Source organism: Euprymna scolopes, chromosome 2, assembly GCF_053919585.1.
Source record: "Euprymna scolopes isolate OS-2025 chromosome 2, ASM5391958v1, whole genome shotgun sequence".
Taxonomy (NCBI): domain Eukaryota; kingdom Metazoa; phylum Mollusca; class Cephalopoda; order Sepiida; family Sepiolidae; genus Euprymna; species Euprymna scolopes.
The window spans coordinates 4,529,791-4,555,622 of record NC_136483.1 but is presented as its reverse complement, the minus strand read 5'-3'; the positions used below and the strand labels follow the sequence as shown (position 1 = coordinate 4,555,622).

The 25,832-nt window shown below is 36.9% G+C and overlaps 1 protein-coding gene across 1 annotated transcript in view; it reads right to left on the bottom strand.

The window, feature by feature from the left end:
* The window catches only part of LOC145288327 (CD109 antigen-like), a 252,965-nt gene that overhangs the window by 68,729 nt on the left and 158,404 nt on the right, over window positions 1–25,832 (bottom strand). Inside the window, exons 21-23 of the mRNA XM_080136322.1 lie at window positions 21,091–21,153; window positions 18,495–18,626; window positions 4,444–4,576 (exon numbers count right to left, since the gene is read on the bottom strand). Of these exons, the coding sequence (XP_079992448.1) occupies window positions 4,444–4,576; window positions 18,495–18,626; window positions 21,091–21,153 (328 nt within the window). The remainder of the gene's footprint in view (window positions 1–4,443; window positions 4,577–18,494; window positions 18,627–21,090; window positions 21,154–25,832) is intronic.

Sequence of the window (25,832 nt, the reverse complement as noted above, 5' to 3'; positions counted from 1 at the left end):
AATATATGACGGGCAGGCGCAAAAGTGCTCAAGACTTGTATGTCAGTGTCTTAGTCGGGCCTACCTATGGCGAGAAATGAGTTCGTCCAAAAGATACAAAAAGACAAGACCAGAGTCGTTCAGCGAATAACTGCTGAGGTAGCTCTAGTAGCTGTTGCTCGGGATTGTGTCAGGTCGTGCCTGCACCTCGAATATGCTGACAAATGATACAAACACAAACCGGAGACAGTACTGGCTAACCAAACAGCAAAATCATTTACTACAAAGAGATAAACTCAGTCAAGCAAGAAGAACGGACGGAAAATTGAAAACAATACATTCCAAAACCAATTTCAAATATTAAAAATACTGGAAGCCATTTTCATTAAAACCTAACAACCTAGAATTACTACTATTACACATTAAACCAGTTACAACATTTTAAAATGTTTAACGTAGACAATTATCCTGTGATGTTAATTTAAATTGATAACGTCTTTATTGGAAATAATGAGTTAGTTCTTTTGAGTCTAATTGATTTTATGCGCGTGTTCTTGTCTTTGGAAATGATTTTCTTTTTTTCTCACGTTTTTTTGTTCATTTATTTTTAATGATTTGACGAAGAATCGAAAATACATATGAAGCATATTATTATTCAAATTTTAATACAAAAAAAGTCCCGACAATATTGAAAAAATAAGACATAATCAAACGAGAGATTACTACTACTTTCTAAAACATGTTTGTTAAATACACATAAACACAGAGTTAAAGTATTTGTAGAATAGGCAGAGGGACGCAACATTTCATCGATGGGACAGTAGAGAGAACCTACCTTCTACGTAGCGGTCCTGGCAATGCCCTCAGTGTAATTGTTCCAACTCATGTTTTCTGTGAACGTTAGGCCGGGGAGTTTAAAAGATGTACTTTCACATAAAGAGTAATTGGCCATTGCTATTGGTGGTAGAGAAGGTTTCTTGTAATTATTGAAGGAAACGAGTTTAGTCTTGGCAGCATTGAATGTGACCATCCATTTATATCCCCATTCCACTACAGATTGGAGGTCATCCTCTAGTGCTTCTGCCATTTCTTTAGATATGTGTTCATTTGTTTTCCTGTCGTGTCTATTATAGAGCGTGGTGTCATCAGCATACATACCCATCTCACAGACAATTTTGTCAGGGAGGTCATTTATGAATATTAGGAATAATAGAGGTCCAAAGATAGACCCCTGGGATACTCCCGCATTTATATCATATTGTTTAGATGAAAGACCGCCGAGGACAACCTGGATTTTCCTCTTATTTAAGAAGGATTTAATTATGTTAAGTATTCTTCCAATGATACTATATGATCTGATTTTCCTGAGAAGACCCTCATGCCATACCCTGTCAGAAGCCTTAGATATATCTAGAGCTACCGCTCTACTCTCCCCTGCTTTGTCCAGTGAATGGTATATACGAGAGGCGTGCAATAAGTAATGCCTCTGACCCACTTCCTATAGCAGTAGAGCAACGAAGTTTGGTACAGTTATTAGTCTTTCTCTACATAGGAACCACCCAGAGTTATGCATTTCTCCCATCGTTTGATGCAGCTCTGGTGACCGTTTTTGTAGAACACCCCAGGTTGTTCCTCCAACCACGACGTGACTTCAGAAATCAAGGCTGCATCATCTGGGAAACGCTTTCCTTTCAAAAACAACTTCATGGCTGGGAAGAGGTAAAAGTCAGAGGGTGCAAGGTCAGGAGAGTAGGGAGGATGAGGGAAGGTTTCATAACCACGCGCCTGTGCTTCTCTGGTGATATGCGAGTTGTAAACCGGAGCGTTGTCCTGCAGGAGGAGGGTAACTTTGCTGATCTTGCCCCGCTTCTTGATTTTGATAGCTTCCCTTAATTTCTTCAAGTGAAGCATAATAGGCTCCTGTAATCGTGGTACCCTTTGCCAGGAAATCTGTCATCACTACTCTGTTCTGGTCCCAGAAGACTGTGAGCATGACCTTGCCAGCGGAGGGCTGCACCCTTGCCTTCTTTGGAGGTGGTGAGTCCAAGTGTTTCCACTGCATTGACTGGGATTTGGTCTCTGGATCATAGTGATGGACCCAGGTTTCATCCTGTGTAATCAGTCTTTTGAAAAACTTTGACTCATCTTCTTGGCACATCTCCAAATTCATCCTCGAGCACTCGACGTATTTTCGCTTCTGGAATGGTGTGAGCAACCTGGGAATCCATCTGGCAGACACTTTATGCATATGGAAATGGTCATGAATGATAGTTTCCACAGACTCTGTACTAATCTTGACATCTTGGGCTATTTGGCGAATAGTAGTGCACCAATCTTGCAAAATGGCAGCCTCAACTTCATGGACAGATTCCTCATCAATGGCAGAAGGAGGGCGACCAGGTCTGAGAGCTGTTTCCACAGACTTCCGGCCATGTTTGAATTCATGATGCCAGCGTTTTACAAGGTCATATGATGGGGCATTATCACCATAAGTTTCTTTTATTTCATCAAAAGTCTCCTGTGGTGTGCGTCCTTTCAAATACAAAAACCGGATCAGTGCTCGACATTCAACGGGTTCCATTTCACACCTGACTCAGTTCAAACAGAAACCACAATCTGTTCAGAGCTGTAATTTGCCACATAACTCGTAGAGATATAAATCATTGCACATGCAAAATTTCAGCTAGATCAGACAACTGGAAATGGGTCAGGGGCATTACTTTTTTGCACGCCCCTCGTACGTTCAGAGACTACAGTTAGGATGTCTGCTGTGGAACGGGCTTGCCTAAATCCATATTGTTAGTCGGTCAGAAGTTTAGCATCTGTAATAATTTTTAATAGCACAGCCGGGATGAGATCAGGTCCGCATGCTTTTGAAGTGTCAAGATTTTTTTATGATAGCATGTACCCGAGAAGGGGTGATTTTCAGATCGTCTAGTGTGGCGTCTGTCCGCAAAGGAAAGTCAGAGATGGGATGGTTAGCAGGCAAACCGACTGGCAAGCAAGTTAGCTTTCTCGGTTGCTGAGCAAATAACCTCATGATTGTTAGATAGTGAGGAAATTGTTGATTGCCCATTATTTACTACACTGTTGTACATTTTCTAGAAGTCACAGGTTCCTAATTTTTGTGCTTCGATGCATTTTTTGGTGGTTCCAGTAAATTCTCTCTTAGCTGCCTGAAAACTCTGAAGCTAAGCCTAAGGAGAGGGAGGTCTCTCCAGTCTTAGATGACAACTTTCCTACAGCTGGTGACTCAAACAAATTACCAGTCTGCAAGCCTAAACTGCTTAAGGAGTAGAAAGGCACTGTCTATCGCCTGGCTTTCATACTCCTTCTTGGCCTATTAGGCAGGCGCAGAGGTCGAATCACAGGGATTCGATAGAAACACTCAGTGGTCGATCTTGTTTCCTGACTATGACAATGAACGCCTACTGAAAATGTATTGGTAATCCATGGGAAAACAGAAATTTGACTATAGAGATAAATGCCAGGGTAAAATTTGGAGTTTGAAGAAAATTTGGCATTTGCAAGGAAGTATATATATATATATATATATATATATATATATAAGGTTGGCAACTAAGTTCTTGCCGTTTTTTAAATCTACATTCTTAGAGTAAAATCAGAAGTAACAACTATTTAATCAATGATGTATTCTCAATTTGTGTTCCCGACGTTCAACAAGATTTTCAATACATTTTTGGTAGAAATCATTGGATTTTGACTCGAAAAATTCATCCAACCAAATTGAAATAACTTGAACCAAAATCAAACTAAACGGCAAGAACATTTGGACAAAACAAAAATGTTTATTTTTTTTAGTAATTTGATACAGATGATATCAAACAAAATAATAAAATACAACTTTCACATTGCTAAAATAAATGAGAGAAACTAATTTTTTAAAGAAAAATAAACACAGGATTATGAGATGATCTTTAAGGATCATGTGGGTATATCATGTGATATGCATTGGTTTGTATAGCAATATCATGTGATATGCATTGGTTTGCATAGCAATATCATGTGATATGCATTGGTTTGCATAGCAATATAATTGATATGCATTGGTTTGCATAGCAATATAATTGATATGCATTGGTTTGCATAGCAATATAATTGATATGCATTGGTTTGCATAGCAATATAATTGATATGCATTGGTTTGCATATCAACGAGGCTTCGCCACACAAAAAAGATTTTATAAAAACCTGGAGTCGAGTTTCTGGAACCAAATTGTGAAATATCTTGTTTTTTTTTTTGTTTTTTTTTCAATAATAATCCTACATCATGAATTTAAAAACCCACAGCATAAATAGTAAATAGTAATAATTTCTATCTTGGATAAATATTTGATGATTTTGTACAACTCGAAGCATAAACACTTTTTAAAAATCTATGTATTCAGCATTCAACAAAAGAGTCTACATGCCGTAAATCTAACAGAAAGCAACTTTACTTACCTGAATAGTACAAAAATGTTTCCTCACTTCCGGGGACAGTCGGATGCATTGCAACAGGCACTTTCATATAGTTTGTTGGTATTTTCAAATTTAATCTCTTTTCATTTGTTTTTCTAATCATGTATCCATGATGCTGTAAAAGCGTTTTAAAGCAAATATATAACAGTCGTTTTATTTGTACTTTTGTGGCATGATTTAATATGAATTGGTTTAAATAAAAGAAGAAACAGAATATATATATACACACACATATATATGTATATATATATATTAGATGGAATTCACCACTTATCAAGGCCCAGAGGCCACTCGATGATAAGGGTTAAGTAGAATACAATAGTCAATAGGGCAATATCATAATAATCGTTAGTAGTGGAAAATTTGATTACTTAAGGAGAACGGTTCATAAAGAACTTGTTTACTTTGGACTTGAAGACGACCATATTGTAGTGAGCAGGAAAGCAGGCAAACAGAAGACAGTACCACAGGTGTGCAGATCTAAGAAAGAAACTTTGTTCATGGAATTTACGGTTAGGTTTAATCACGGATAAAGAGTGGGGGAAATTATTGATAGTGTTTTCAGCTAGACGATTGTTTGTTTCTCATGAATGTTTGGCGAGGTGGGACCATAGATTGGAGCTCAGAGGAGCACTTGCCATGAAAATTACGATAAAGCAGAGAAGCTTGCAACGTCTCTTGTGTGAAAAAGAGGTTGCAGTGAAGAGAAAAGGGCATCCCCTACTAGGCTACTAAGTTTTGAACTCTGTCAATGCAGGATGAGATCTTTCTAGCAACATCTGCCCAGATGTGGCAACAATACTCCGGCTTTGGACGTACCTGGCTTTTATATAGGTAGAGAATTGCATCAGCAGGTAGATGTCCACTGGATCGATAGAAGGATCCCCTCAACGGATTTGATGCACATTTTCCATTTCAGATTAGGACTAAAGGTTAAGCCCAGCAGCTTGTCAAAACATGGAGCTTCTCTAAGACGAAAGCTATTCATTTCAATTGATGCCAAATGGAGATCAGAGCGTTGATGATGTAAAGATAGAAGCTTGGTTTTGAATGCATTAATTTAACCAGCCACCTTTCCCCATTGTACCACATTAAATAAAATAAAAAAATAAGTGTCTTCAAAGAGTGGACTTCCTAGCCTGATGAAGCTTTTTATTAGCGAAATATTGGACCAAAAAATAAAAAATGATTTTATCATAATATTCGTCACTTAAAAAGTTTTTCAAATTTTTCTTTAAAAAGTATGCGATCATCTTCTCCTTTATACACACACATACACACACACACACACACACACACACACACATATATATATATATATATATATATATATATATATATATATATAAATTTGGAGGTTTTTGGTGTATGAAATAAATATTAAAATTTTTGGATTTATTTAAAAAAAAAATACAGCATTGTTATATACGGATCGTGGAATTGCATTCACCTGCAAAAGATCTAGTTTATTTGCATATTCTTTTAAACATTCATTTTAATTAATTTCCTATTAGTTTTTTTCGATTTTATTATGGGATGATTATCTTTAGTTAACTATTACGTGTAATTATATTCATGCAGATGTTCTACATGATTCATACTTGCGTAATATTTGTGTACAAAGGTTATAGTAAACACAAACCTCTTTCTATATATATTTATGTATGCGTATATATATTGGTTTTACCGATCAAACTCCTCTGTCAAATTTTGGTCTATTCCATGAAACTTAATATATAGGACCTTCGAACCCATGCAAAACTTTATATTTCGGGCAAAATCCATGCAAAAGTGTGACATTTTTAAAAAAGGGAATTTGCCCGGTGAAGGTCGAACGACGGCATTATGAATATGCATGCTATTTGTTCACGTTTTAATTTTTAGCTTTTCAGTTTTTTCATGTTTTCATAGTTAAGGCGTTAACGTTAAAAGAAAAAGTAAATATCTTAGCACTAAGTGAGACTAACCTACACTCCTCCATCCCCTCTAACTACTTTAACATGCCTGGATATCTCCCACTCTGCCGTAAAGACTCTGACAGACATATGCACGGACTTGGAGTTTACATTCGTAATACCCTTCCCTTGACTAGAGAAACAAACCTAGAAACGGATGATCAAGCCTTTATGTGCTTTAGACTAATCATGCAACACAACATTAGCTACTTTTACTTTCTCTACCGCTCTCCCTCGACCCAAGACTGCACCATAATAAACAAAGTATCTGACAGCATAGACACAGCACTCTCCTTCGACACTAGCGCCCAAGTACATGTATTTGGTGACTTTAATGTCCATCACAAAAACTGGCTTGGATTCTCTACTTACACAGATGCAGCAGGCAGCACAACTCATAGCTTCTCTGTATCTCACTCCCTATACCAAATTGTTACTTTTCCAACCCGTTTCCCTGATCAGGAAGAACAACACGCATCATGATTAGATCTGTTTTTGACCACAGTTCCTGATGATTGTGTAACGAAAGCCGACAGCCCACTTGGGAACGCTGATCATGCAGTGATAATGGTTGAAATTGCCCTAAACTCTAGACCCAAAACTGAAGAGCCAGTGCTCAAAACAACGAGATATTATGAAAAGGCTGACTAGGGAGCCACAGAGATCTTATCAGAGACGCCCCATGGGGAAATATTTTTTCTCTTCCTGTTGAACAGTGTGCAACCGTGACCACTGAATGGTTCAAAACTGCAATCTAAGCGCATGTTCCCATGCGGAAATTCTATAGCAACCCCCACTCTCCCCAATGGTTTACTTCGACTTGCGCAACTGCCATTGCTCAAAGGCAGCATGCATACCGCAGGTTTAACCGACATAAGTCCAGTTTAAACAGACAGAAGTACATAGAAGCTAGAAGTAACGTTAAGAAAGAAATAGCGACAGCTAAGAGGGAATTTACGGAAACCACTAAAAAATGCATCAAAGCACAAAAACTAGGAACTCGTGACTTCTGGAAAATCTACAACAGTGTAGTAAATAATGGGCAATCAATAATTCCCCCACTAACCAACAATCACGAGGTTGTTTGCTCAGCAACCGAAAAGGCTAACATGCTTGCCAGTCGGTTTGCCTCAAACTCCACACTGGACCCTCTAAACCACTCACTATCTCAATTTCCTATGCAGACAGACGCCACGCTAGACGATCTGAAAATCACCCCTGCTCAGGTGTATGCTATCATAAAAAACCTTCACACTTCAAAAGCATGTAGACCAGATCTCATTCCAGCTGTGCTATTAAAAAAGTGCTCAGCCGAAGTAGCTCCAGTTCTCTCCAAACTCTACAACAAATGCCTTAATGAATCTTGCTTTCCGGGCTGTTGGAAAACTGCTTCTGTGGTACCAGTATTCACGAATTCTGGCGAAAGAACTGACCCATTAAGTTATCGCCCTATTAGCCTCCTCCCACTTTTTGCCAAAATATTTGAGACCTTAATTAACCATGCTCTAGTCCAGCACCTTACAGATGCTAAACTTCTGACCGACCAACAATATAGATTTAGACTAGCCCGTTCCACGGCAGACTTCCTCACTGTAATCTCTGAACGTATATACCATTCACTGGACAAAGCGGGAGAGGGCAGAGCGGTAGCTCTAGATATATCTAAGGCTTTTGACAGGGTATGGCATGAGGGTCTCCTCAGGTAGATTAGATCATACGGTATCACTTGTAGAATACTTAACATAATTAAATCCTTCTTAGATAAGAGAAAAATCCAGGTTGTCCTCGACGGTCGTACATCTAAACAATATGATATAAATGCAGGAGTGCCCCAGGGATCTATCCTTGGACCTCTGCTGTTCCTGATATTCATAAATGACCTCCCGACAAAATTGCCTCTGAGATGGGTATATATGCTGATGACACCACACTCTATAGCAGGCACGACAGGAAAACAAATGAACATATATCTAAAGTAATGGCAGAAACACTAGAGGATGACCTCCAATCTGTAGTGGAATGGGGACAAAAATGGATGGTCACGTTCAATGCCGCCAAAACTAAACTGGTTTCATTCAATAATTACAAGAAACCTTCTCTACCACCTATAGCAATGGCCAACGACTCTGTATCTGAGAGTACGTCTTTCAAGCTCCTTGGCCTAACGTTCACAGGAAATATGAGTTGGAACAATTACATCGAGGGCATTGCCAGGGCCGCTGCGAGGAAGGTGGGCTCTCTCTACTGTGCTAGAAAACTTCTAACACCCGAAAGTATCCTGTACCTCTATAAGGCCACCATTCGCCCATGTATGGAGTATTGCTGTCATATTTGGGCTGGTGCATCGGCTACTAGTCTCTCGCTCCTTGACAGGGTTCAAAAGAGAGTCGCAAATCTGATAGGCCCTAAACTGGCATCCAAGCTTCAGCCTCTGTCCCATCGTCGAAACGTCGCATCCCTCTGCCTGTTCTACAAGTATTTTAATGGTGAATGCTCTGATGAACTGCAAGCACTTGTGCCCCCACGACGTGAACACCCTCGACACACCCGACAAGCTGCAAAATCCCACCCCGACACTGTAGAGATCCCTAGATGTAAAAGATCTTTCTACTCCGGTAGTTTCTTCCCCAGAACTGCTAGACTTTGGAATTCCATTCCAGGTCACTGCTTCCCCAACTGTACTGACATGCATAAGTTCAAGTGCAACGTGAACCAACATCTTGCTGCCCAAATCCCTACATAGTACCCTAGTAGATGTTTCCCCTGATAGTAGCCCCCCTACACCAAAGATGCAGTGTGCCTTGTTTGGGGTGAAAATGTAATAAAAAAAAAAAAAAAATCATAAGCTAAAAGTTTCGATTCTCTGGTGCACGACTCATTTTTTTTCTAACTTTTTTAATCATTATTATAGATGGGTCCTATGATAATAAATCTGCATATATTTTACAACCGGGTAATGCCGGACGGACTACTTGTAATATAAGAATTATGATTTATTTGTACGTGATGTTGCCAAGCTAATCAAAAACCTTGATTCCAGTAAAGCAACCGGCCCTGAAGGTATTCCAATTATAGTACTCAAAAGACTTCAACCAGAACTAACGCCCATACTTACAAAACTGTTTAAACGTTGTCTTAAGGAGAATTGATTCTTATCACACTGGAAAATCTCATCAGTATGCCCTGTATTTAAGAATTCACGTAATCGCTCATCTCCCTCTCAGTACAGGCCAATAAGTCTCCTGTGCGTCTTGAGTAAGTTGCTGGAATATGTGTTAAGAGAAGTAATCAACCATCTCAGCAAAAATCACCTTCTTAGTGACATGCAATATGGGTTCCATTCTGCTAGATCTACAACAGATGTGCTTACAGTTATATCTCATAGGATTAGCGAATCTCTTGACGGAGGCTACCTTTCTAGGGTAATTGCTCTTGACATATCAAAGGCCTTTGATAGAGTATGGCATAAAGGTTTACTTCACAAGATCTCCAGCTACGGTATAGCTGAAAATGTCTTCTCAATTATTAAATCATTTCTCTCTGATAGGTTCATAAGAGTAGTGGTTGATGGGCAGAAATCAGAAGCTCAGAGTATTAATGCTGGAGTCCCTCAGAGGTCCATCCTGGACCCAACTCTCTTCCTGATCTACATTAATGATCTTCAAAATCACATCCTTATATCATTCGTAGACATTTATGCTGATGACACAACTATTTATGGTAGCACATCTAAGACCATTAACGACCAAGTTCTCTCTGATTCTCTCTCCTCTGATCTTGAGCAAGTGGTTCAATGGGGAAAGAGGTGGCTTGTTACTTTTAATGCATCTAAAACCAAGCTTTTATCTTTACATCATTAACGCTCTGATCCCCATCTGGCATCAATTGAAATGAATGGCTCTCGTCTCGGAGAGGCCTCATGCTTTGACAAGCTTCTGGGCTTGACCTTTACTCCTGATCTGAAATGGAACACATGCATTAAATCCGTTGCCAAGGCCACTGGAAAAATGGTGAGATCCTTCTATCGATCCAGTAGATATCTCACTGCTGATGCAATTCTCTATCTATATAAGAGCCAGGTACATCCAAGGATGGAGTACTTTGCCACATCTGGGCAAGAGCTGCTAGAAAGGACTTAGTAGGGGATATCCTTTCCTCTTCCCTGCACCTTCTTTCTCACAGAAGAGATGTTGCGAGTTTGTCTCTGCTTTATCGTTATTTTCATGGTAAGTGCTCGGCTGAGCTCCAATCTATGGTCCCTCCTCGCTAAACTTTCACAAGAAACACCCGTCTAGCAGAAAAGACTATCAATAATTTCCCCCACTCTTTATCTGTGCCTAAACCTAAACGGAGATTCCATGAGCAAAGCTTCTTTCTTAGAATTGTCTTCCGTTTTCCTGCTTTCCAGCTGACTACAATATGGTTGTCTTCAAGTCTAATGTAAACAAGTTTTTGATGAGCCGTTCCACATAAGTCAACAAATTTACCGAACCCCATTATTAACGATTGCTATATTGTCCAATTTCTACTGTACACTCTTTAACTCTTATCTTCGAGTTGCCTCTCGGACTTGATAAGTGGTGATGCCTATGTAACAAAAAAATATTGCAGAATAATATTTTTACTTTTTTTTGGAATTACAGGTTTCACACTATTTTTATATGTACGATTTTAATATTTTATTTGCTTGCATGAATGTAAAACTTTCGGCGTAACATAACTTTTATATAATCTTGAAAAATAAAACTTTTTTTAATTTAAAATTAGGAACATAGAAAAATAATTAAATTTAAAAATGGTAAAAATTAGACAAACGTTCACGATAGGAATGCACAGCTGGAAGAAAAATTAAAAAAAAGAAAAACAACAGCCCCTACCTCTCTTTAACTACCTGACGTCATTTTCAGACAGCCTTTCGACTGTCTAAGATTTTGGACTTCTGTATAATCCATGTGACAAGGACTTTGTTTTCTTTCGGTTGAACGAAGCAAGAATCTTTCGCTTTTGGGGGCTAATTAAGCTTTTTTTGTACAAAGAAGATTTTTTTTTATTTAATTCAATATCTTAGGACTATTTTTTAAATAGACCCAGAAAACCAATATTTATCTTTCAAAGGATTTTTACAATGAATTTATTTAACTTCAAAATTTAGCTGAATTAGTTAGCTCGCCGTGAAAACATTTTTCATAACGTTTTCTTTTCACATGTACAAATTTTTTTTTTTTCTTTTTTGGAAATTAACTTTACTCATTAATCTTTTAAATGCAGTCAAAAAGTAGTCGAAAACCTACAAAAATAATTATTATAAATCGGCTTTTAAAACGATGTCTCCCTATTTTTATTCTACAATTTTTGCCTGCACCTAAAATATGTGCGCATTTCTGCATTTAACGTATGTTTGTGCGTTACCTTTAAAACATAGGAATCACTTCACCACCTAAATATGTTATTCATTTTAATCCATGAAAATCATTTTTGGTCCATTGTTTTCAGCTGAAGAGTGATAAACAACTTCCATTAAAAAAAAAAGTTTTCATCTAAAATTATTCTTTTCTGGCAATTTTTTTTTAAAATCAATTTTCACCCCAAACAACACACAGTGCCACTTTGAAGTAGGGGGCTACTATCGGGGGCATGATTTGCAGAGGCACTATGCAGGGAGTTGAGTAGCAAGATCTTTGTTCATATTACACTTGAACTTCTGCATATCAGCAGAATCCCGGAAGGAACTTCCAAAGACTATTGGAGTAAAAAGCATTTTTACACCTAGGGATCTCTGCTGTAAAGGGGTGGGACTTAGTTGCTTGTCGGTTTTGTTAGGGGTAGTCACGTCGAGGAGGTACAAGTGCTTGTAGTTCGTCAGAGCATTCACCATTAAAGTACTTGTAGAACTGGCAGAGGGATGCAACATCTCGTCGATGGGACAGAGGCTGAAGCCTAAATGACAGTTCAGGACCTATCAGGTTGGCGACTCTCTTTTGAATCCTGTCCAAGGGTGAGAGACAAGCAGCAGATGCACCAGCCCAAATGTGACAATAGTACTCCATATATGGGTGAATGGTGGCCTTATAGAGGTACAGGATACTTTCAGGCGTAAGTAATATTCTAGCACAGTAGAGAGAGCTCATCTTCTTTGCAACATCCTTGGCAATGGGTTCTGCAGATTCAATCGACATAAGTCCAGTTCAAACAGACAGAAGTATATAGAAGCTAGAAATAATTGTAAAAGAGTGATAGCGACAGCTAAGACAGATTACTCTGAAACCACCAGAAAACGAATCGAAACACAGAAATTAGGAACCCGTGATTTCTGGAAAATCTACAACAGTAGTGTAGTAAATAATGGGCAGTCAATGATTCCCCCACTATCAAACAATCAATCTGCTTGCCAGTCAGTTTGCCTCAGTTCACACTGGACCCGGCACACCACTTCCTCCTTGACTTTATTTTGCAGACAGACGCCACACTAGACGATTTGAAAATCACCCCTTCTCAGGTGCATGGTATCATAAAAAAACCTAGACACCTCAAAAGCATGTGGACCCGATCTCATCCCGACTGTTCTATTAAAAAAATGCTCTGCTGGGGTTGCTCCAGTTCTCTCCAAACTTTACAATAAATGCCTTAACGAATCTTGCTTTCCCGACTGCTGGAAAACCGCTTCTGTGGTACCAGTTGAGAAAATACAAGTAGCTAATATTATTTTTGCATATTTAGCCTGAAGCACATAAATGCCTGGTCGTCTGATTCTAGTTTTGTTTCTCTAGTCAGGGAGAGGATGTTACGAATATTGACTCCAAGCCCATGCATATCTCTGTCCGAGTCCTTACGGCCGAGTGAGAGATAGCCAGGCATGTAAAAGTGTTTACAGGGAATGAAGGAGTGTAGGTTAGTTTCACTTAATGCTAAGATATGTTTAAAAGGAGAAATGATTCAATATCATCTAAGTTAGATTTCAGCCCGCAGATATTCGTAAATACAAGCCACAAGGGAGGAGAGGGGTTGGTTTTCTTTGAGTTTGGTCCTTTAATTTCATACTCACTCTATATACATCCTAATCACTGAAATTAATTATCGCTTCCGACGATTACATTCACGGAATGAACGAAATTATTCTTTCCTTGCAAATAATTATATTTTATACTCACTCCTCAATACACAAATCGAATTCTCAAAAATTAATAATCGCTCGTGACAATTACAGTCATGGAATGAAGAAAATTATTCTTTCCTTGCAAATACTAATATTTTATACTATCTCCTCAATATACAAATCGTAATCACTGAAATCAATAATCGCTCCTGACGATTAAATTCACGGAATTAAGGAAATTATTCTTTTCTTGCAAATTCTTATATTTCATACTCACTCCTCAATATACAAATCGTAATCACTGAAATTAATAACCGCTCATGACGATTAAATTCACGGAATGAAGGAAATTATTCTTTCCTTGCTAATAATAACTGTACTCCATATCAAATGTTCTCTTGTATCTATACTGAGTATATCTTATCTTTCAGTCTTACTAAATATCCAGTTTGGGCACCAAATCAGAATTTCTAATAGCAAGTAAATCATAATCTAACACTTTATTCTAATCCTAAACCTACTAAACCATATCTAACCATACATTCCTAAACCTACTAAACCATATCTAACCATACATTCCTAAACTTACAAAACTATATCTAACCATACATTAACTCGTCTCTCTCGATCCAATACTGTAGCAAATTTAGCTGCTTCCACTGCATGAATTTTTACCTATACCCTCTCCTAGTTAAAATGAAAATGGAAAGCATAATAATGCCCATTTTTAACCACGTTTCAGGAGTGAAAATTTTCTGTAGAAGCTAACCTAAATGCCCGATTTTTTCAGGAGATATTAACCTAAATAACCAATAAATATTAACTACCCATGCGGGATCGCAGAAATACCTGGATTAGGACCCAGACGCGGGGCGAACCCCCTCAGAGCTGATGGACCCGTAGGTCTTCCCAGGTCATCCGTCTAGGAGAAGGAAAACTCTGAAACTAAACCTAGGGGAGGGAGGCCTCTTCAGTCCTGGACGACAACCTTCCTAGAGCTGGTGACTCAAACAAATCACCGGTTGGCAAACCTAAACTGCTTAAGGAGGAGATAGACTCTGTCTATCGCCCGGCTTTCATACTCCTTCTTTGCCTATTGGCCAGGCGTAGAGGTACTATCACAGGGACTCGTCTGAATCACCCAGTGGTTGACCTTGTTTCCTGACTAGGGCAATGAACGCCGCTTTTCCCCACTCCCGCCACATCCCATCCCCCTAAACTGGACATAGTGGGGTGCTTCAGTGCCATATATGTCAGTGCAGTTGGACTGGGCTGGCTTTGCCTAATGGATTGAGGGTACCGGATTGACAGTTCCTGGCTGCTGTTTCCGACTGATAGTACAGGAGCCCTAACTCTTTGGTAGCGCTTAGAGCGGCTGCTCCATCAACAGTTGTAAAATATCGGGATGTTTGTAGTGCCATGTCGCGCATGGAAAGGGACCCTGCACTCATCCCCGGTGGGCTTTCCTGAGGCCACAATCCTGTGGGTGAGGACAGCTAATGGTCTACTTGTATTGCATGTCTGGTATTCTGCACAACTACTTGTCCGGCACCCCCTCACTCACTCACCCTAACTGAAACTTTTAAATAAAATAAAATGAAATGACAGCTCAAGCAAAAGTTACGTTTAAACCAGGACCAAACTCAAAGAAAACCAACCTGCCTCCTCCCTTGAGGCTTGCATTTACTAATATCCGCGGGCTTAGAACTAACTTAGATGATGTTGAGTCATTTCTCCTTGTAAACACCCCGGATATCTTAGCATTAAGTGAAACTAACCTTCACTCCTCCATTCCCTCTAACCATTTTAACATGCCTGGCTATCTCCCACTCTACCGTAAGGACTCTGACAGACATATGCATGAACTTGGAGTCTATATTCGTAACACCCTCCCCCTGACTAGAGAAATAAAACTAGAATCAGACGACCAGGCCTTTATGTGCTTCAGACTAAATATGCAACACAATATTAGCTACTTGTATTTTCTCTACCGCTCTCTCTCAAACCAAGACTGTACCCTAATAAACAAAGTCTCAGACAGCATAGATATAGCATTCTCCCTCGATACTAGCGCACAAATACATGTATTTGGTGACTTCAATATCCACCACAGTAACTGGCTAGGATTCTCTAATAACACAGACGTAGCTGGTAGCGCAACACATAGCTTCTCTATATCCCATTCCCTATCTCAGTTGGTTACATTTCCGACACGTTTCCCAGACAAGCACAATCAACATGCCTCACTTCTAGATCTCTTTCTGACAACGGTTCCCAATGACTGTACAACAAATGCCCACAGCCCACTCGGGAATGCTGATCACGCTGTGATAAAAGTAGAAATCAGCCTAAATTCTCGCCCTAAAACTGAAGACCCACTACTCAAAACAACGAGGTATTACAAAAAGGCTGATTGGGAAGCCATCAGGGAGCTCATCAGAGATGCCCCATGGCAAAATATCTTTACTCTTCCAGCGGAACAGTGTGCAAATGAGACCACTGAATGGTTCAAAACTGCTATTGAAGCACATGTTCCTGCACAGAAATTCTATAGCAAGCCCCATTCTCCCCAATGGTTTACTTCTGCTTGTGCAGCTGCCATATGTCAAAGGCAGCATGCGTTCCGCAGATTCAACCGACATAAGTCCAGCTCAAATAAACAGAAGTTTATAGAAGCTAGAAATAATTGTAAGAGAGTGATAGAGACAGATAAGACAGATTACTCTGAAACCACCAGAAAGTGCATCGAAGCACAGAAATTAGGAACCCGGGATTTTTGGAAAATCTACAACAGCGTAGTTAATAATGGACAGTCAACTATTCCCCCACTAACAAACAATCATGAGGTTGCTTGCACGGCAACTGACAAGGCTAATCTGCTTGCCAGTCGGTTTGCCTCAAACTCCACACTGAACTCGGTACACCACTCCCTCCCTGATTTTCCTCTGCAAACAGACGCCACACTAGACGATTTGAAAATCACCCCTTCTCAGGTACATGCTATTATAAAAAACCTAGACACCACAAAAACATGTAGACCAGATCTCATCCCGGCTGTGCTATTAAAAAAATGCTCTGCCGAGGTTGCTCCAGTTCTGTCCAAACTTTACAATAAATGCCTTAACGAATCTTGTTTTCCCGACTGCTGGAAAACCGCCTCTGTGGTACCAGTTTTCAAGAATTCTGGTGAAAGAACTGGCCCACTAAATTATCGCCCCATTAGCCTCCTCCCGCTTTTCGCCAAAATATTTGAGTCCTTAGTTAATCAAGCCCTAGTCCAGCACCTAACAGCTGCTAACCTCCTGACTGACAAACAATATGGATTCAGGCAAGCCCGTTCAACAGCAGATATCTTAACTGTAGTTTCTGAACGTATATACCGTTCATTGGATAAAACAGGGGAGGGTAGAGCGGTGGCCCTTGATATATCTAAGGCCTTTGACAGGGTATGGCACGATGGTCTTCTAAGGAAAATTAGATCATATGGAATCACTGGAAGAATTCATAATGTAATTAAATCCTTCTTAAGTAATAGAAAAATCCAAGTTGTCCGCGACGGTCGTACATCCAAACAATATGACATAAATGCGGGAGTACCTCAGGGCTCTATCCTTGGACCTCTATTATTCCTGATATTCATAAATGACCTCCCTGATAAAATTGTTTCGGAGATGGGTATATTTGCCGATGACACCACTCTCTATAACAGATATGAGGGGAAAACAAATGAACACATATCCAAGAAAATGGCAGAAACACTAGAGGATGACCTCCAATCCGTAGTGGAATGGGGACAAAAATGGTTGGTCACATTCAATGCTGCTAAGACTAAGCTTGTTTCCTTCAATAACTACAAGAAACCTTCTCTACCACCAATAGCAATGGCCAAGAACACATTGCCTGAAAGTACTTCTTTTAAACTCCTCGGCCTAACGTTTACAGAGAATATGAACTGGAATAGATACATTGAGAGCATTGCCAAGGCTGATGCAAGGAAGGTTGGCTCCCTCTACCGTGCTAGAAAACTACTTACGCCTGACAGTATCCTATACCTCTATAAGGCCACTATTCGCCCATGTATGGAGTACTGTTGTCACATCTGGGCTGGTGCATCTGCTGCTTGTCTCTCGCTCCTGGACAGGGTTCAAAAGAGAGTCGCCAACCTGATAGGTCCTGAACTGTCATTTAGGCTTCAGCCTCTGTCCCATCGACGAGATGTTGCATCCCTCTGCCTGTTCTACAAATACTTTAATGATGAATGCTCTGACGAACTGCAAACACTTGTACCTCCCCGACGTAACTACCCCCGACAAACCCGACAAGCTACTAAGTCTCATCCCTTTACAGTAGAGATTCCTAGGTGCAAGAAAGCCTTTTACTCCAATAGTTTCTTCCCCAGAACTGCGGGTCTTTGGAACTCCCTTCCGGGATTCTGCTTTCCCAACTGCAATGATATGCAGAAGTTCAAGTGTAATGTTAACAAACATCTTTCTACTCTTCTCCCTTCATAATGGCCCCGCTAATTAAGTCCCTAATAGTAGCCCCCTGCTTCAAAGTGGGTGAAAATTGAATAAAAAAAAATATTTATATTTCAATATACAAATCGTAATCACTGAAATTAATAATCGCTCCTGACGCTTACATTCATGAAATGAAGGAAATTATTCTTTTCTAGTTAATACTTTAATTTTTACTCACTCCTCAACATACAAATCGTAATCACGGAAATTAATAATCGCTCGTTACGATTACATTCATGGAATTAAGGAAATTATTCTTTTCTGGCAAACATATAAACTATATTCACCTCCTAATATACAAATTGAATCACTGAAATTCTTTATCTACTTTTTTGTTACGATTACTTTCACGGAATGAAGGAATATTATTTATATTGCACTAATCGTTTCTTTTTATTCACGATAAAATTTGAAATTCATAAGATTCTTTTTTTTTTGGGTGAAAGAACTTGTCTCAAATCTTACCCGCACGTAGATTTTTCTACTATATGTGTCGAAAACCTTTCGCCCGCTGTATACCTCGGTGAAAATTATGTTGGATCCAAAGCGTGTCATGTAAAGGCTGAAGGTGACGTATACGTAAGTCTTACAAGGAACCTTTTGAAGAAAAAAAAAGAACATTTTTTTAATGTAAGTACATACAATTTCTCAGATTCAACAGTTTATTAGCTGTGATTATGGGGTGTACACTGAGTGTTCTAAACAATTATATTTCCACATTGTAACATGTGTAACAACGCTAATGTTACACACGTTTATATGTAGAGTTCGTCGAAAAGAAACCAAGACAAGGAATAACTCTACTCACATTTTGTTCTGTTGAAACAACAGCATTTATTTCTGGTAAGTTTTCCGAATAAGGCATTGTCTCTTATTCAAAACTGTCGCTCTTGTCCCATGTGTATAACACGTCTACCTCTAGCCTCTCTAACGTAATTGTAATCATTGGTTTCCACACATATTCTTCTTTTTATAATCTTCTTCCTTGCCGTCACGTCATCTCGCACACAGCTCGGTCATTTACATACAACTGCCATACGTGCGTCTGCGTTCTGTTACATGACTAATAAAATTTATTTGTTTATTTTTCTTTTTCTAATGCATGATAACTTATTAAGGCTCTTAATTAAATCGTGAATAAAAGTTAATGCAATAGACATAGTGTTTGAAGCATGCGATCATATGTAGTTTTGAAATTTTTACGCAGTCTGTTACATTATTGCTATACTCTTCCAATCTTTCAAGCTGAACCGGTCGGACAGTAGAGAGCAGATATCAATTTGCATCATTTGATCACTTCTCCACATTTGTAGATAGTTGGATCAGTTTTGTAGTCCAACTTTTGCTCGCTCCATTCCCGTTTTCAAGCAGTTGAGTGTTTTCCACAAGATCCAAGTTGTTTCTGGATCAGCAGAGAAGGATTCAGATATTGGCATGTCAGTAAGAAGGGGCATTCCCTATTCAAAAGCTGGAGTCGTGTCTCTTCCTCAGATATTGTTAGGTGCTTGAGATGACTGAGGAAGCCTCTCACTGACTTGGGCCATTAGTTCAAGTCAATGAAGATGTTGTTTAACTGACTGTGATTGAATAAATTAAAATGAATTGCACTTTTATTTCTACTTAAAAATAACATTTCCACATCAAATCAATATGCTGTGTAGTAAGCTGGAGATAAAACATCACAGTGCAATTCTTAGCCGAGGAAAACGTAAGTGATATTGTTTATATGATAAGGCTTTGCATTATTCAATTTGTGACGTGATTCTGAGCCTTGATAAGGGCTTGGAGCGTCTTTGTGTATATCCAAGAATCACACTGACATTTAATATGAGTCGTGTTAAAAAAAATATTGTTTTAGCGAACGACGAAAATGAATAAATATAAATATGAAATAAAATGAAACAGTGACATAATAGAAACGTCATAAGATAACATATGCTATCTAAAACATAGAAAAGGTTTGGTAAAAGAAAAATTGGAGGAATACGCAATTTTATAGCAAAACATTTTATACAAATAAAAGAATATAAACGTTATCTTTTAGTATTAGTTCAAAACGATCATTGTGTGAATATGTACGTATTTCAGTATTAGGCACTGTGGCATTGTGTATTTGTGTGCGTTATCTTTGTTCTTGCTATATATATATATATATATATATATATATATATATATATATATATATATATATATATATATATATATATATATATGGGAGGGGTGGCGGGTGATGAAGCTGATATGTGAGTCACTGAGTCATTTCGTTTTGCGATCCCAGCCAAAAGCCAGGTTCGGGTGTTAAATAAACCTTTAGGTTTCCTTTCATTTGTTGGCTGGTGGAGTCTGAATAGTTTCAGCTGCCTGTCTCCTTGCTTTAAGTAGTATCAAACTTTGTAATCGCTTATTACTTGCACGCATAGGTGTTACTTTTTAGAGTTTGAAAAGATTTCAATTGGCTGAAAATACTTTTCTTTAACACTTTGATGTTAAAAGTTGTTAGATTTAAAGATTTAGGAAAAAGGCGAATTCCAATGAAGCGTAGAAGTGAATTAATGTAGGCAATCATAGCTATTTGCATATTTAGCATTCATAAGAATCACTTATCAAATTTGAAATCTTTGGGCTTTTCACTTTACACATGCTTCTAATACAAGCATAACTAGCAAAAAGTGGCTAGCACAAGCACCTTTTTTCTTTGTCGTGACGTCATCTTGCACACGGCTTGGTCATTTGCATACAACTGCCATACGTGCGTCCGCGCTCTGTTACATTTACAAAACATGTAAGAATCACCTAATAAAAAAGATAGCATATATGTTTTATTATGTACAACACTAACTCCTGTCTTATCATAAATATGTTCGTTAATTTATTTGTAAACAGTACATTGTTTTTCAACAAGTTAATCAGCATATATTTTAATGTATTAAAACGTGTATTATCCCATTTTTATTCCACTTACATTTTACCTTGGCAACAACTTTCTCAAGACGAAGACACAACGTGTATTATTATATTAAATATGAAATTTAAGTATACATAAATATGTTTGGTTTCTTACCATGACAGTTTTTATATTGCGTTTGTTACGAATTAATGTGCGATCAACGACCTTGACATTCACCTATAATTAAAAAGAAAACAAAATTCTTGTAGAAATAATTTATACAATATATATATATATATATATATATATATATATATATATATATATATATATATATATATATATATATATATTTATTTACCAGTGGTAAAAAAAACCGGACTAAAGTGCTCAATGTGTAGTCAGAGCAGTATATAGGAAATTTATTACTGTGAGTCCAGAATGAGTTTACAAATTGTTTCAACTAGAGGAAAATCCTCAAAGAGAGGAAAAATCCAACTAGCATCATCAGAATTCATAGATGGACTAAGTTATAAAGTCAAATAAAAATGGAAAGATCGTAGATAAAGGGGAGTTAGAAAAGAAGGGGGAGTGGTGGGGAGAGGACGTTGGAGTTTAAAGTAGTAGGAGTGTATTAAAAAAAGAGAGGGGTTTATAATTAAATATTAATTATGTGTAAATTCTTATATACGTGTTTTTTAACAGTTTAAACTTAAAAGACGCTACTTTTGTTGATAACGGCATAAGTAACAGTTAATTTAAAGGATCACCATGGCAACAGGTTGGAAAGTTAATGTTAGTGAAGGAACGGGTTGAAAATGGGGTTTAAAGTAATTTAGCCGGGCGGGGAGAGATTGAAAGATATTTATTGTTTATAAAATGGAAAGAAAAAGAAAAGGAAAAATAAGTTAATGAATTATACTTTACAGGTTTATTTTAATAGTGTGATGATATATATAATTAAATATAATAAATAAATTAGCCGGGCAGGTAGAAATAATACGTTACAGGTTTATTTTAATAAAATAAAATAAAATAGGTGAAGGAACGGGTTGAAAATGGGGTTTAAAGTAATTTAGCCGGGCGGGGAGAGATTGAAAGATATTTATTGTTTATAAAATGGAAAGAAAAAGAAAAGGAAAAATAAGTTAATAAATTATACTTTACAGGTTTATTTTGATAGTGTAATGATATATATAATTAAATATAATATATATATAAATAAATAGCCGGGCAGGTAGAAATTATACGTTACAGGTTTATTTTAGTGAAATAAAATAAAATAGGTGAAGGCTTAAGTAAGTAACTTAAATAATAGAAAAAAAAAAACATTTTTAATAAGTAACACACAAATATAAGCACACGCATAAATATGTACAGCAAATGCACATACGTAAATGGGGGAAAAGCACATGCGTGATCACACATACATATATATATATATATATATATATATATATATATATATATATATACATACATATATACACAAACATACATATACAAACACATATATATATATATATGTACACATACACAGATACGTAAAAATACACGCATATATACATATATAAACATATATGCAAGTACACATACATCCAGATGCAAACACTTACACATACATATATATATACATATACATATACATACATATATATACATATAAATATAAATTAGCTGGGAGGGGGGGGAATTGAAAAATATTTTATAAATAATTTTTAAATTTTCAGGCGTTGTAGTTGAAGGAAAGAGAGAAAGAGAAAAATATAAATTAATGAATTATAAGTTACAAGTTTATTTTACTAATATAGAAATAGGTAAGAATATCAGTAAGTTAATCAAATAGTAAAATTCATAAAATTATTAGGGAGATATTTATAATAAGTGAATAAAACACATACACACAGAAAAACACACACACAAAAATACATGTAGAAGATACGTAACCAAATACAAATATATATAAAAAAAACACATACATATACACACATATAGAAGATACGCACAAACACAAATACATATATATACATACATATACACACACATAAATACATACATACACACACATATACATACATATACAAACACACACACATACACACGCACACACACACATATATATATACATGTGCACATATATATACACATATATATATATATATAAATTAGCTGGGCAGGGAGAAATTGAAAAAATTAATTTTTTGTTTTTAATTTATTATTTATAGTTTTTTGAATTGTCGGGCGTTAAGTTGGAAGAAAGAAATGAGAAATAGAAGGGTAAATAGGTGAATTATACGTTATAGGTTTATTTAATAAAGTAAAAAAAACTAAGGATATAAGTAAGTTAATTAAATAATAAAAATTAATATAATTATTAATAAAATGTAGATAGTAAGTAGATAACAAAAACACACAAATACATACACATGAGTACACATGTAAAAAATACACACATCAATGGGGGAGAAGCATGTGCTTGAGTATATGTACAAACACAAATACGAAAAATATGTAAATAAGCTTCGTGTTAAAAAATATGATAATTATTATTGAAAGAATTAGTAAGAGGTAAATATAAGAGAAAAGCGTATTATATATGTTATATGTAGATGGTAAATTAAATAATTAATTAAAATAGAAGGTAAGTAAATGATTAGTTGTTAACAAGTAGATAATAGACCGAGAGGCAAGTCGAAGGATACCAATTGTGATAAGTACGTAATTGAAATAATAGAAATCGAGACCTGATTATGGAAATAGCCAATAAGAGACTATGGGGCGAGAACCTTTAAATAATGACATAAGGAGTGATTAGGGCAAAGGGGGGGGTACAAAAATGAGTTTGGTAAAGAGAGATGTAGCTAAAAAATGGTGGGATAAATAGGTGGGGGTTCTGTGGAGGGGTTCTTTTAAAATGAATGGGGGACTATATAGTTTAGGTTGTAAATAGGGTGTGTGTAATTCGTTAGTGTTAGATTTTAGGGGTGGGTTATAGTTATTATTAGAAGGGTGAGAAGTTGCTTAAGAGGTGGGATTTATAATGTTTACAATTAAGTGAGGTTTCAGTTTTTTTATTTAGAAGTTTATCTCTATCTCTAAAATTAGTAATCAGTAATTTTTCAGTTAAGCATAAATAACATGGGGAGTTTAGTGATTTACAGGTACTAGCTCTATTAAGAATTTCCCAGCTAATAATTGGGGTGAGGTTGTTTCGGGTAAGTAGTAGATAGTGGTTAGTTAATGAAGTACTATTTGGGTGGTTGGGGTTATTTAGGGAGCATTTATGCACTCTAAATCTGTCTTTGAACCACTCCCCCTTCTTTTCTAACTCCCCTTTATCTACGATCTTTCCATTTTTATTTGACTTTATAACTTAGTCCATCTATGAATTCTGATGATGCTAGTTGGATTTTTCCTCTCTTTGAGGATTTTCCTCTAGTTGAAACAATTTGTAAACTCATTCTGGACTCACAGTAATAAATTTCCTATATATATATATATATATATATATATATATATATATATATATATATATATATATATATATATATATATATATATATAAGGAAAGAGTTAATAAAACATTTTAAAAACACTTTAATAAGAGTTAAAAACATATTAAGTTTACTATTTTGGATCATCTTTGTAAACTTAATCGTAATTCTTTTTTTTTTTTTGCACTATATATATATATATATATATATATATATATATATATATATATATATATATACTAGCATGAGTGCCCGACGTTGCCCGGGTGTTTGGAGGTGTATGTTGAGCAAAAAAAAAAAAAAGCGGTCTATTTTTTTAACTTTGACCCCTATTATGACCCCTTAACATTTATTATTTTGGGCTCAAATAAGATTATTAAATTAGGTCCATGTCCAAGCAATAATTTGGGGGATAGAATGTACTCTTTATGCCAAAGCATTTCGAAGCTTAATGCTTCTTATCAGAAGACTAGAGAAGATGCTAGGTAGCATGGTGGAGATGCGGCGTCTAGCGTAGGGTTCATTAGGGGCGAAAAAGACTAAGTGAAATTATAGAATGTTGGGGGAAGCTTTATTGAATTCTAAATAAAGGAGAAGCTTGTTATATGTAGTATGATGTAAAAAAAGTGTATATAGTCTTTACCATAGTCTTGAATTTATTTTTAAATTTAAGGGGTATATGTTTTAGGGCTAAATTGAGGGTATATTGTGGCTGCGTGGTAATTCTATTTTAACGGTTTGTAAGGTGTCTAATATCTAAAGAGTGATATTTTTGACAGGTACAACCGATACGGCAAACATCAACTATAAAATCGCGTATAATTTTGGGAGGGGTAGTTGCAAGGCTATAATATTGATTTTCAGAGTTAGGTACGATGTGGCAATATCTCTAAGTTTCTTCTGTTATGATATAGGGAATGTGGTTATAAGGGGGCGGTAGGAGGATAGGATGGCAATGTCTTTGGGTGCGTTTAACTTGATGAAAAAGGTTTTTGGATACAGATAATTGGCGTGGTAGAAGAGCAAGGGGAAATTTACTACTTATAAAAATGGTAATAATACCAATAATAATAGGGTAATTATAATAATGACAATTAATTTAATTACGTTATATATTCATCCAGTGATGACATATGATCTGATTTTCCTGAGAAGACCGTCCTGCAATTTCTGTCAAAAGCCTTAGATATATCTAGGCCTACCGCTCTACCCTTCCCTGTATTGTCCAGTATATGATAAATACGTTCAGAGATTACGTTAGGATATCTGCTGTGGGCTTGCCTAAATCCATATTGATGGTCGGTCAGAAGTTTAGCAGCTGTAAGGTGATGGACTAGAGCTTGATTAATTATGGATTCAAATATTTTGGCGAAAAGCGGGAGGAGGCTAATGGGGCGATAATTTACTGGGTCGGTTCTTTCG